The sequence below is a fragment of the Elgaria multicarinata genome, chromosome 2 (genome assembly GCF_023053635.1).
Source record: "Elgaria multicarinata webbii isolate HBS135686 ecotype San Diego chromosome 2, rElgMul1.1.pri, whole genome shotgun sequence".
Classification (NCBI taxonomy): domain Eukaryota; kingdom Metazoa; phylum Chordata; class Lepidosauria; order Squamata; family Anguidae; genus Elgaria; species Elgaria multicarinata.
Window position 1 is genome coordinate 38743995 of NC_086172.1, and position 14002 is coordinate 38757996.

Genomic DNA, 14002 nt, shown 5'->3' on the forward strand with positions numbered 1-14002 from the left:
ACAAAGCTCCTGGAACTGCAGTGTGCAAAACAAAGGCTCTAGCCAGTACGTGCTGCCTCAACAGTTCCAATCCCAAAAAGCACACATGGAGCAGCCAATGCCAGCTCCAGGTTTTGAGGGCCCTTGGGGGAGGCATCCCTCCCTCAGCCTTCTTCCTCAGGGAGTCTACCTTCTTACCGCCATTGTCACCAACTGCTATTGCTCCTCATCCTCTCTCCCATCACTGCTACCACTTGCTTGCCTGACAGGCAGAGAGCCAGTGAGCAAGCTGGCAGTGGCATCTTCTGTGTTCTGTTTCTCAAAACCTCCTGCCTTCTTGGGAGACAATTGCGAGGCCTGCTAAGTAATCCACAAAGCTTTATTCAAGCAATAAACATCTCTTCTCACCTGAAGAGAGTCTAACCTAAACTTTCCCCTAGGCAAAACTATGTAAACTAAACAAGACAATTGTCCTTTCAAGAAGAATGGAAAGCCTTTTCCCAAAACACGTTAACTTCAGAAAGACTACTGTTACTTTCTACTGTTAATTTTACCCTACCCTGTGCCTGCTTACCCTACCCTGTACCTGTTTGCATTCTCTTCCCCTCCTTATTGTTTTACTATGATTTTATTAGATTGTAAGCCTATGCGGCAGGGTCTTGCTATTTACTGCTTTACTCTGTACAGCACCATGTACACTGATGGTGCTATATAAATAAATAATAATAATAATAATAATAGTTCTGAGGCAGCTTCTCACGAGATGCAAGCCGGCCGATTTCCTCTCACCTTCCTTTCGCTCCGCCCGTTTTAGTCGGCAGCGTACTCTAGGATCGGCTAACCTCTCCGTGCTCTCTCCCTTGGAAGAATGTTGGCTTCTGACTGACTGTATTATTTGCCCTTGATGAGATAAGCTCTGGAGAGGGTTCACTCCCAGCTGGAGAAGAGCCCTTGAGAGCTTTCTCCCCCACTGGTAAAGGCTGGCCTGTTTCTGGCGCTGACTCCTAAACTTCAGAGTCTGATTGTGACTGATCACCTGAAACACCTTCTTCCAACCCAGGAGGAGCAGGGCTAGACATGACATTCTGCTGCTTCTCACCACTCCCATTGTCTGGGTCAGAATGAGAAGTTAGAGGTTTCAATTTGGAAAAGGAGCAGCAACTCTAGGAGGCTCTTGTCAGTTGGCCCCCCGCTAATGTGTGGGCCCCTGGCAGGTGCCCAATGATGCCTACCCTTGATGCTAGCTCTGAGAGCAGCCATTCGGCACATGCAGTGACCTGAAAGAAGAAGTCCTGTCAATCAAATGAAGGGCCCTCTCTCAGAACAGCTGAACATAGGAAGCTGCCTTATCCTAAGTCAGACCACTGGCCCGTCTAGCTCAGTATTGTTACAGTTCTTGCACTGGCCCTCTAGGATTTCAGACAAGAATCTTCACCTGGAACTTTCTGCATACAATGCTTGTGCTGCAGTTCTTCCCCTGATATACAGGATCAAATGGTGGTAATAATAATGATCATGATAACAACAACAACAACAACAACAACAACCATCCAGAAAGCAGTCATACTTAAAACATGCTCAATTGTCAGGAAATTCCTGAATCTGTATAAGACAGAATGACTTGGCAATGCCCGTCATGTCCATCTAGAAAAACCACCATGAGCGAGAAAGATAGTAATAATAATAATAATAATAATAATAATAATAATAATGGTTTTGTGTACTTACCATGGTTGTTGGATCAGGTTGGGGAACTGTGCATACATCAGCCTTTTTCATGTGTGAATTCAAATCCAACTAGAAATGTGTTTGTGAAAAGTTGCTTCCATGTGCATATAGCCACTAGCTGGATCAGAGCAACTATGAATGTCATCAGATTAGTGTTTTATAGCACGCTCATTACTGGGCACTCATGGATTTTCGTGGGTGCTTTTCAAGATGCCTTCCGCCTTCTGCGTGTCTCCCACTCCTTCTGCTTGCTTTCCCGTTAAAAAAAAAAAAGACCCAGAAAAATCTTTTTACCTCCAACAGCAAAATGTGCCACCATTTCCTGTTGTGTGCAGGAAAAGCTGCAGGATAAAAACACCCACTGAATGGGCCACGTGGTCTTTATTTCCTCTTTCTTCAGTGTGTGAAGAGAGAGGAAGCGGCTCGTCCTGTCCCCTGTCTGAAGAAGCTCTCTATATACCCTTCATTACAAAGATTAGATTCAGGGAAACAAATTAAACTCAGCAAAAGTGAGCTGAGTAGCTATGGAGGCCATGTGATTCAGTAGGGGTTTTTTCCTATATGTGTTTTAGAGTTTTAAATTTTGTATACTTGTTTTTACCTCAATTTTAGAATTTCTGTAAACCGCCCAGAGAGCCCTGGCTATGGGAGCGGTATATAAGTGTAATAAATAAATAAATAAATAAAATAAATAAACTGAAATGATTCTAAAGCATCCATTTAGAGTGTAATCCTAGACACACTTACCTGAAAATAAGTCCCACTGAATGTAATGGTGATTACTTCTAAGCATATAGGCTTGCACTGTCAAAGTCTTAATTATTATGCATGGCTTGTTTGGCCTAATTAGATAGTTGCACAAAAAGCCTAAACTTATATAAACTGCTCCCCCTCCATTATTTGTTTATATCTAAGTAAAACAGATGGCCATTCAATTTTCTTTCCTGTGGTGTTTATACGTGCACATAAATAATTGGAACAACAGATTTGATTCCATCCTCTTCCCCCACCCCCCAAACAAAACCATTATTGTTTATTGCCATTTAAGAGTCCTCTTTTCCTTTCTATTAGGTGAGGAAGAAGCTGTCCCCGCTAAAAAGACAAAGACAATTGTTTCGACTGCTCAGATTACACAAACTACACGACAAGCCAGAATTGAAAAGGTTTGTATTTAGACGGATTGCTTTGCCAGTTATATTAGAAGCAGTGTTTTAACATGACAGGTTCTCATGACCGTTCTCGGTGTGCTTGCATTACAGAAGATAGAAGCCCACTTTGACGCCAGGACACTTGCAACTGCTGAGATGGTTATAGAGAGTGCCACAGGACAACAGCTGACCCACAAGGCAGCTCTTGCCCCACGGATGCCTCCTAGGCCTTCCTCGAAGTCACCGACTCCACCAATAATTGCTGCCAAAGTACAAATGGCACGACAGCAGTCGCCATCCCCGGTTAGACAGTCGCCATCCCCTGTACGACATGTCAGAGCTCCAACACCCTCGCCAGTCAGGTAAAGCACTCTAAAATCTATAAAAAATCTTTTCCCCCCTCCGTCCCCAAGGGTAATATAAACAGAAAATGGGACAAGAAGTATAAGTTTAAGGCTTACCTTAAAGACAAGATGGCCAAGCAACATGGCAACCTTCCCATAGAGCATTCTGCTTCAGATTGCAAGGCGGGAGGCTGCCGTGCTGCTGAGGGCAGCCAAGTGGATGCTGAAAGTGGCAACAAAGTTGTTTTTGTTTTGCAAACAAACCAAGAAACAAACAAACATCAGGCCAGACGATGACAAAAGAAGGTGAGGGAGGGGGAAGTGGAGGAAAACATACACACACACACACACACACACACACACACACACACACGAAGGCTGGCTTGATACTGAAGTCAAGAATGCTATATAATCATTGTCTTGAGGTGGAATAGAGGAAGAGGCACAAACTTAAATGGATTAGGACCTGCTAGGTGTCATGCAGATTTCTGGCTACGCCTTGGACTGTTGGGGCAAACAAACATGTAGCTGCAGAGTCCCCCATTATTTTAAAATAACGGTTGCTAGGGTTTATCAGAACGGTTATTTCTTTCCTAGCCTTGCAGAGCAACTTATGGTAACATTCTTAACATTCTATGCTAAGCAAAGTTGGTGTTATTTATAAATAGGGCGACCCTATGGAAAGGGGGTTGGGGCTCCTGTATCTTTAACAGTAGTATAGAAAAGGGAATTTCAACAGGAGTCATTTGAATATCACAATAGTTAAAGCTGCAGGAGCCCTGCCCTCTTTTGTATCTGGTCAAGAATGTGCAAGGTTTTTTTTCCAAAAATAATAATAATGCACCTGCGTTCTGATGATTTGAAAACAAAATTCAGAAACAAAATTCTCATTCATCCCTACAAGCAGCAACAGAAATGCAATTGTTTTACAACACTGACACCTACAGGACACAAATTGGTGCTATTTCCTTCTTTCATTTGAGTAGAACTCGAATAAAATGTTTGCATCTAAACTCGATTCATAAATAAGTCTTGAGCTACTGATGCTATAAATCTGATTGGTCTGTATGTAAATGAAATAACTGTTTCAGGACTAGATTTTACAAAGTCTACGTTGAACCAAATTCTTGGCCCTATGCCACACTTTCTCTTTTGCCAACATCCAGAAAATCTATGCAAGTAGGCTCAGGTAAGCAGCCTGTTCAACAAGTCAATGACATTCATATGGGGTAACAGCCATCCCAGCTCATTGCTAACATCATGGCTATCTACCAGCAAGCAATTCTGTTGTAGACTAGGCCTTCCATAAGTGTTGCAACATAGTTCTTGAGGTGTAAACATATCAAAACATTCAGTTAAATATGTATTTTGGAAAATAAAGCACATTTAAATAGTAAATAATAGTGTGGGGCTACGGGGCTTTAATGTTTCCCCTTGCTTGGACACCACATACCTGCAATTTATATTTCCCTGAAGTGATCCATTTGGTTAAATGGTCACCATTTGCTTAATGGATCACTCTATGGCAATATAATCTGCAAGCACAGAGTCAGGAATCCAGATTGGGATCACTGACCTTACTCTAAAGTAAAAAGAAAGAATAAAAGATGTAGTTCGTAGCTATGTAATGTGTGTTCTGGTTCTCAGAACTCAGGCCTACACAGTCCATTCAAACTGTTGTTCTCATAGCATTGGATACATACCTGGCCTCCTACGAATGTAAGAATTCCTTCCATTGCAAGGAGGGACCTAGCAGAGGCTCCCTCCTGGAGGAAGAGGAGGATGCAATTTTTGCAGAGTATCCATTTCTCCTGCAGCCCACCCATGTCACCTCCCACATCTTTGTGGAGGGTCCCCCAGTTCTCTGCAACAGCTTTACAGGGGTCTGCAGAAAGAAGGAACTGGTGAAAAATTGCTTCCAACTCCCCCACCCCACCCTTTCTCCAGCAAGAGTATCTCATGGGCAAAGTTCTGCATCTGAATCCAACCTGTTGTTTATTGCTTTGGATAATGAAAAATTCTCAATAAATTACTGATGATCCCCTTTCCATATTATTAAAGAAAGCCTTTTGCAAGCTCAGCAACAGGCTTTCCTTAATAATATGTGCTGGATTTTTATGGGATTAGATTAACAAATTTAACATGGCCATTTATATTCTCTTGATTTCCCTTAAAGCAAAATATTATCTGTTTCACATATGGGCATCTGTGTCATCAGTACACAATGTTCTTAATAGATTGCCAGGCTCTTATGCTACATGAAAAATGCTTTTGTGTGCTGTTTCTTGGGCATGAACAATATGTTACGTTTATTCAACAGATCTGTATCTCCTGCTGGAGCGGCAAGACTCTCAGTCTCTACTTCGCCTATCAGACCTGTGAAATCGCCACTCTTGGTCCGAAAGACACAGGCAATGGCAGTTGTAGGCTCTGAGGTTCTTCCTCCTTGGAAACAGGAAGGCTACGTAGCTACATCTGAAACCAGAATGAGAGATACCAGAGTTACTACAAGTACAACCCAGATGAGAGCTGAAGAGAGATGGGAAGGGAGATACGGTGTCCAAGAACAGATTACTGTTAGTGGCACTGCTGCAGCAGATGCTGCGATTGGAGTTGGGGCTGCTGCGATTGGAGTTGGGGCTGCTGCGATTGGAGTTGGGGCTGCTGCGATTGGAGTTGGGGCTGCTGCCGCAGCCGCAGCCGCAGCTGCAGAGGTAAGACCTTTTCTTTCATTCTTTTTAATTGAAGATAGTTGCTCATGCACTCTATGGGCCCATTCAGAAGACACCTTCAACCATGGCTTTAACCACAGTGAATAAGTGTTTGTTTGTTTTTTTGCTTTATTCACCATGCTTAAAGCCGTGGTTTAAGGTGTCTTCTGAACACAGCCTGGATTGTGAAGCTTTCTCACTGAATAGGGCCAGATCGACACCAAGCAGGATATAGCGTTATGAAAGTGGTATGAAAGCGGTGTATGGTATGCGTCAATAGGACCCAACAGTTGTCAGTGCACTTCAATACTGATGTAAAGCAGTAGTGTGGTTCCTGCTTCTTGCGTTCATACCCCTTTCATGGTGCAATATCCTGCTTGGTGTAGATGTGGCCCAGGTCTGTTTAGATGGAATTTCAAAGGCTGTGCGTCAGAATGTGCTTACACAGTTTTTTAGACAGTTGTATTATAATGTCTAAATAGGACCACATTGTAAATACAGGGGTGGGCAACATGTGGCCCTCCAGATGTTGTTGGATTTTAACTTGCATCAGCCTTAGCCAGCATCACCAATGGTGATGGATGACAGGGATTGCAGTCCAACAAGATCTCGAAGGATTGCCTTCCCCTGCGGTAACACATCTGCTCGTCTTGTGCTTATTGCTTCTGTTGATGTTGCTGCTGTTTTATCCCTGTGGGGGGAAAGAGATGTATTTTCATGTCGTCCGTTTGGGTCCTACAGGACATTGACAAAACAACAGCTGTTGCTACTGTAGTTGCTGCTGTTGACATGGCCAGAGTAAGAGAACCCCTTCCAAGTGCTGTAGAACAGACTGCTAAGAGGACAGCAATGACTGCAGTACACATTCAACCTGTCCAAGAGCAGGTAGAAGTAAAACAAAGCTGCCATCCTTAACAGCCTCCCCTTGCCATTCCTTACATACAACCCATGCATGCTTTAGCAAACCATTAACAAAATACTAAGCATGCTTTAATGATTCAGAAAAGCATTTAAATATAAACCATTTCCAATGGAGTCAACTAATCTACCATCTGTTTTATATTTAATAGCAGGAATCAGCTAACAGTTTTAAAACCATGTTTATATTGATGGTTCAGAACCAGTTTTAATAACCTCAATAAAAATATTAAATAAGATACCTAGACAGTTTGTTTTGTAAATCTAACATTTTTATTATTCTAACAAAGGTGTTCCTTAATATTTAACTTATTTCCTCACTTGCTGAGCTTAAAATAACATATCCCAAGCATACTTACTTTTATTTTCTATTACGTTAGTGATTCTTTGCTTTTATTTTCCAAAAAAAGTGATTGTTGCTTAAAATAAATTTTAAGCTTTGGTTTTCTTTCTTTCCTAAACACAAATCAGATTAAAAAGGAAGCTACCATAGTAGTTACTAGTACTACTGGTAAAGCCAGAGAACAAGAGACAGTGTCAAGAACTAGAGAAGCAGTTGCTACTAAACAAGAACAAATACACATCACTCAGGAAAAGGTGAATAGTAGCTGTTTACCCATGAGAAAGTCATTTCTGTTTCATTTGCAAACTTTATACCTGCACCCATTTCCCTTTTCTCTTATTTGGTATGACTTTGAAGGGCTCCAGAACAGAATTTATGTGCCTATAGTGACATCACTCTTTCAATCCCTATTTCTCTGCTTTCATTTGTCATTGTTAGCATTTACATTCGTCTATCTTGGTGGTGGCGTATCTATCACTAGATTAGACTGGACTGGTTGTGCCCAAGAGCTAGGAGGAAGTAATGTCTTTTATTGTTTGCGTAAGAAGATGTTCAGTCTTACGCTAAATGTATTGTAAATTCAGTGTAAACTCAAAGAGCTGTTGAGCTAGATTTTGTGTGCCCAATGTGATGTCTGTAAACCTGTTTCGCTTGAACAGTAGTCTTCCTCTCCCCTTTCTGCCTGTCAATCTGCTTTTGGAACCAAGAGCTTTTCTACACAAGGCATTGAACGTGCACTCATCATTCCCCACCCACAGTTCTTTATGGGTTCATCCCACGTACCCGTTTCCCTCGAATTATCCCCATAGCGTAAAGCTGTTGTTGTTGTTAGCTAAATCACACCTTGGGCTGCGGCGCTCCTAAGATCCTTTGCATACCAGCAAAAGGGTTTAAGTAGGAGAAATGTAAAAAAAAAACATTTTAAAAAATCAATGGATGACCCAACCTGATTCAAATTTGGTATGCTTAAAGCCCTCCTTAATATCTATTACTGTGCCAATTTTGCTGACTTTATCTTTAAAACTTACGCAGATATAAGCATTTGTTTAATTTGAACTTTAAACATATCAAATCCTCCTCCTGCACCCCCAGTGGCCGCTCGGAGAACAACAAAAGATTCGCTCCTAAAGGGGTAGTAAAATATGTCGATTCTTTTGGCTAAGAAGCACAATTAAAGCAGGATGCATGAGAGTACTTCACAGTCAAAGCAGATTATAAATTAGAAAACTTCAGAGTCCTTTGCATGCAATTCGCAGTGATTGCACAGTATAACACTGGTGTGATGAAGCTATACGTCATGACCCTCCTGGGTCTAACTAGCACTTTTGTGTTGTTATTTTTTAGAACAAAGTTAATGTGCCTCTTTAATTGTGAAAGTGAAAGAAAGCACAATTTCCTCTGACACAACAGGTTAAAATACATATTGCAAGTTGTCACATGACAACTTGCCATATATGGTCACATGTCTAATTATTTCAGTTCAACAAGCCTGCAAATGCAGCGTCACTCTTCAGTTTTCTCTGAGCCTCAGATGTTCATTTGTGAGCTAGCTGCAAGAGGAGGCTCAGGCTTACCCACCCACCCCATCCTGCCTATTCCCCAACTGTCTCCCTGTAATGAGAAAGCAATGTTTGACCTGGAACAATATTGGGTTAATTATACCCAGGATCTCTCCAAATTTGTAATCCATCCATAGATTGAAAGAAGTACAAATCAACCTGGGGTTGCACCAGGCCAGAGGTCACTATCTTCTCTCTAGGGAAATTGGGTAGAAAAGGTCAAGAAGATTTGGAGGGGGGCGGTTGCGTGAGCTTGAAGCACATTCTCCTCATTTACCAGGAGCCCATGGAAAGGAGCTAAAGGGGGAGAGGGTTTACTCATCTTTAAAGACAAGAACCTTTGACTCTTGAAGTTCTTGTTCATGTGAATATGACTGGAGTAGGGCCCACTCTTCCACATTCAGTTACCTCTAGAAGAAGAGATAGCATCCTGTCTAGAAAACAGAGAAGAGAAAAACTCTAGAATATCCCCATTACAGAAGTAAACCCTGTAGTATCATTCCCTTTAATAGCAAACTTAAGAGCCAAAACAGGAGCACTGAGAAACAAGAAAGCAGTGGTTGCAACAACACAGTTAATGGTGGGTTAATAGTCAACTCCACGATTGGTTATCGAGGGGGTACTCCCCACGTGACATGATTATAATTAACTGTGGTGTGGGCTAAGGCCAGCGTCAAGTTGTCTATTAGTCAACAGTATGTTTGATTGACACATGCCCCACTCTCTCCCCACTCAGTCCTCCCACTGATATGCCATCAGCCATTGCAAGCCGGCTGGACTAGAATGGCAGCCGCCGCTTCGGTTACTCTTGCCACAGAAAATATTCAACAGTGCCCAACATACAACATGATAACCAATGGTTGTTCAAATAATCAACTCTGCACAGCGCTGGTTATTTCGGCCGAATAACAAACCATGGTGTGAAAAAGTCCCGACAGATGACACAATAACCAACTGTTGACTATTTTACCCACCATTGCTTATTGTGTCATCCGAACCCAGTCAGTATCAGCATGCTTGGGGAAACCTGAGATTTGCAAAAGTACAACCCCCTTTTTTAAAAGAAGGGGGCAACCCCTCACCCTCAAAACCCCAGCATAAATACTCTGGTGGGGGAAGGACTTAGAAAATTGAATGGAGTGTCCTGGAAGAGAGCAGGGCTTGCTGCTGGAACCATGAAAAGAGTACTCCTGTTAGAAGGTGAAGATACACTGCAACAATTTTTTGAAAGTCCTGTCCCACTTGTTGATCACGAATGAAATTCCTGATCCTGCTTATTCCCTACTAGTGTTTTTCTCACTATAATAATTTGCGCCCCCGTTCCATGTATTCCCGCAAGGATATTCTTTTGTGGGGGGAAAATATTATGTTAGATCAACTTCCACTATGTTTAGGATTGGAGCCGTAGAATTTAATAACTGTCAAATAAAACAAACCCCCCCTCCGTGTTTATTTAGACATAAAAAGTATATCTGCTGGCCCCAATCCAGCACAGAGCTACGTATGCTTAAAAATTACAATATGCACAAGCACACTTACCTCAGTGTTGGATTGTAGGTCTTGAGGATTTCCTCTATGTTGCTGGATAAAGTTATGTAATTTGGTTTTGAGATTTTATTTATTTATTTGGATCTGATATAACGGAATCATTTATTTATTTATTTATTTATTTCCATAAACCTCAGATAAGAAAGGAACAGGTGAAAGTTCCTGTACCTAAGGTAATAATTGCTGCTGACACAATTAAAGAACGAGAACAGATTTCAAGAGCTAGAGAAGAGATTTCTACCAAACGAGAAGAAATTCACATCGCTCATCATGAAAAGGTGAGTTTAACTTTTAAAGATGTGTAATTAACCCATCTACCTCCATCTCTGTTGCAAATTTCATTCTTTTTTTAGTTTCTTTTGTTTTCTTAATGTACTGTATCACATTACAGCAACAGAAGCTTCTATAATGTTTATAAAATAAATTGTCTGTTTTTTCATGGAAGCAAATCAATAACTTAGTCCTAACCAAAATCCCAGTTCTCTCAACAGGGAATCTTGCATATTTAGTGATTGCAAGACTGGAACCTTCAATGTAGAACTTTTATAGTTTAGTTTTTTTTGTTGTTGTTTTTTACTCAGGTACTCATGATTTTCACTAGATAATGACTGACATTTTTTTCCAAAAAGGAACAAGAAAGAAACCTCTTAATAGCATTGAGTTTGTCCCATGAAATTCATTAAATATTTTGCCCAATTCAAAATGTCCACTAGTTTCAAAGCTAATACTGGCCTTCTTTTGCTACCACAGGGGGCAGCATGGAAATGGTTCAGATAGCGTCTATGTTGAGCTAACAAACCAACTTGAGCTGTGTAAATCTCAAAAAAATCACATTTGGTAACTTAGGGGGGATCTACACTACTGCTTTTAAAGCGCTTTAAAGCACTTTGAAAACGTTTTGAAACCTGTAAATGCAGTGTGTCCTTGGCCCCAACAGTTGTCAAAACTGTTGTAAAGCACTTTAAAGCAGTAGTGTAGATCCCCCCTCTGTTTACCCTTCAGTTCAAACAAATATCAAATCATTTCCACAACTATTTCCACATGGATTTCAGTCAAGAGGTGTTCCAAACATATTGGTGTAATGCCTTTATTAGGCCAAGTAAAAGATCGCCCAAAAATGTACACGCTTTCGAGGATCTCAAGATCTCTTCATCAGACAAGATGATGTTGTTGGTTGGTTTTTAAAAAAGAGCAGATGTATGTGTGCTTTTGCTTTTTTTAAAAAACAGCAACAAGGTGCTTGATTTTTTTCTAATCACAAGGTGATTACAGAAAGCCATTTTGTTGTATAGAGATAGACAAATTAGTCTGTTTCCGATCTGTGTCTTTTTCGCCTGTATTCAGCCACAAGCCTGTTCTGTCCAATTTTCACTGCAGTCTGCAAATCTTTAAAAAAAATGCACAACCCCCCCCCCCCCACACACACACATTTATGTTCGTATGCCGTTTTTCTAACATATACATAGTGGCCCTGTTCAGACAACATGCTAAACCATGATGGTTCAGTGTTTTGAGCTAAACATTACGGCTTAGCAATCTCATGTCAACCATTCCTAATCATGGTAGCTACAGAACCATGGTTTAAACATGCTGACTAATCACTTTCTACAAAAGGGTTAGCGGCCTAACCATGGCTTCATGTGTTTTCTGAACAGGCTCGCTTTGTATGCAACCTTCCCTAATATACGCACTTTTGAATACAGTTTTTGAGCTGCGAACTGCATTGCAATATTCAGTGACATGCGTAGTCTGAAGGGTCAGCTGTCCTCCGGTTCACATATTAGTCCAGGAAATTCGACTTAGATCAGTTTGCGTAAAATGTAGACTAAACAAAATGTTCCCCCATCTGGAGTGGTGGTGACAGATTCACCTGGATTCCCAAAGCAATACTCCTTGTGTTTCATTAATTGTTGGGAATCTCTGAAGACCATTTAAAGTATTCAACAATATACAGAAGAGTCAGTGATACCTTTACACTTAATTAATAGATGGCCAAATTGCCGCTTCCCCATTGATGTCATTCTAATGAATGTAGTAAAGCTACATAGGATCAAGAGGGAACTGTACGCAGCCCATACAAAATGCTAGTTATAGGATCTCTATAGGTATTTTATTATCTTTGCTTCTTCATAATCTCTTGTGCTTTACTGGTCCTTGGCTGCTTTTCCCAGATGTCCAGGTAAACATTTTTGCAACACCATGTATTTATTTGCACCTCTCTTTTTACTATAAAAATCAGATTAAGAAAGAAGTTATCAAGCCTGTGAAACCTTCTGTACCTAAAGTAGTAATTACTACAGATAAGCCCAAAGTGCCCACCACAATAGTAAAAACTACAGAGGGAATTACTACCAAACAAGAGCAACAAGCCCACCTTATCCAAGAAAAGGTGAATAGAACCGTTGGTAACGTGATGGCCATTCTTATATACCATTCTCACACTGATGTTCGCATCATCCTTCAGTAAATGTACTAACTGTTTAATATCGTTTTCTTGTTGCATTACTTATGAGAAATGGGAAGTGGCCTTTATTCCATTTGTGGTGCCCTAATATGTTCACAAGCTTCCCCCTGATAACATTTCAGGCTTTAAAGATTCATATACTAAATTGCATTCTTTTCACGTTTTCTTCAGTTTAACTAGCCAGCTAGTTAACAACCATGCATCAGTATTATCCAATACAGGAGCTGGGCCATTCTGCAGGGGGCAAAGCCTTAAAACACTTTAATCCTGTTAACCTTTCCCGGCCTATGTATTCCAGCCTCATCTCTCATTTTTTGTACCATTTCGTGTGAGACATTTTGTAATGCAAAAACTTCTATTCTTGCTGTAACAATCAGATAAGGAAGGAGGCTGAGAAAACTACCGTAGTTCCGACAATCATTGCTGTTGACAAACGCAGGGAGCAAGATAAAATAACAAGGACTAGAGAAGAAGTTGCTGTCAAAAGAGAACAAATCCATCTAGTTCATGATCAGGTGAATAGAGCTGTCTGAAATGTAAAATTCATGAAAGTTTTTTTTTTTAAAAAAAAAAACACCTCTACAATATCCACACTAGCAGACTGCCACTTCAATGGCCTGGGACATTGTTCTAGCATAGTATTTAATATGTCCCTTTGAAAGTGATGATAGGTGTGGGTGTTGGTGGGGGTGTTATATGATTCTTTCCCATATTTTTCTCGTGTGGGTATATTCAGATGAACTAGAATACCAAAAAAATAGCAACATGTATTCACATAAATTCACTTTGTAGCTCTCCTTTGTCAATTTTAACATGTTTAAGTATGCAATCCTATACACATGGGCATAAGCCCCAAAGAATTCAATGGAACTTTCTTTTGGATAGTTTTGTAAGTTAATAATATAAATAGTAGTATCCAATATTAGTCCTGCTTAGAATAGATGCATTGAAATGAATGAGGCTTAAGTCAGTCATAACTAATTTAAGTCCCATGTGTTTGCTCTGTGTAGGATTAACATTGGATACTACCCACTCTGTATTGAGTTGGATCCAGAATTAGTCATGCTTAGAGGACACCCATTGACTATTCAGGACTAATTTAAGTTCCATTGATTTTAATGGATCTAGTATAAGCATGACTAAGGACAGATCTACACCAAGCAGGATATAACACTGGTTTGAAAACTGTGTCATGAGCACCAACAGTTGACAATACCATTATAAACTATTATAAAGCACTAGTGTAGATCCTGCCCCAGT

At 40.6% G+C, this 14002-nt stretch overlaps 1 protein-coding gene across 1 annotated transcript in view; it reads left to right on the forward strand.

The window, feature by feature from the left end:
• TTN (titin) overlaps nt 1–14002 on the forward strand; it is a 304366-nt gene that overhangs the window by 11725 nt on the left and 278639 nt on the right. Inside the window, exons 5-8 of the mRNA XM_063116312.1 lie at nt 2779–2870; nt 2967–3217; nt 5520–5820; nt 10416–10556. Coding sequence (XP_062972382.1) covers nt 2779–2870; nt 2967–3217; nt 5520–5820; nt 10416–10556 — 785 coding nt within the window. The remainder of the gene's footprint in view (nt 1–2778; nt 2871–2966; nt 3218–5519; nt 5821–10415; nt 10557–14002) is intronic.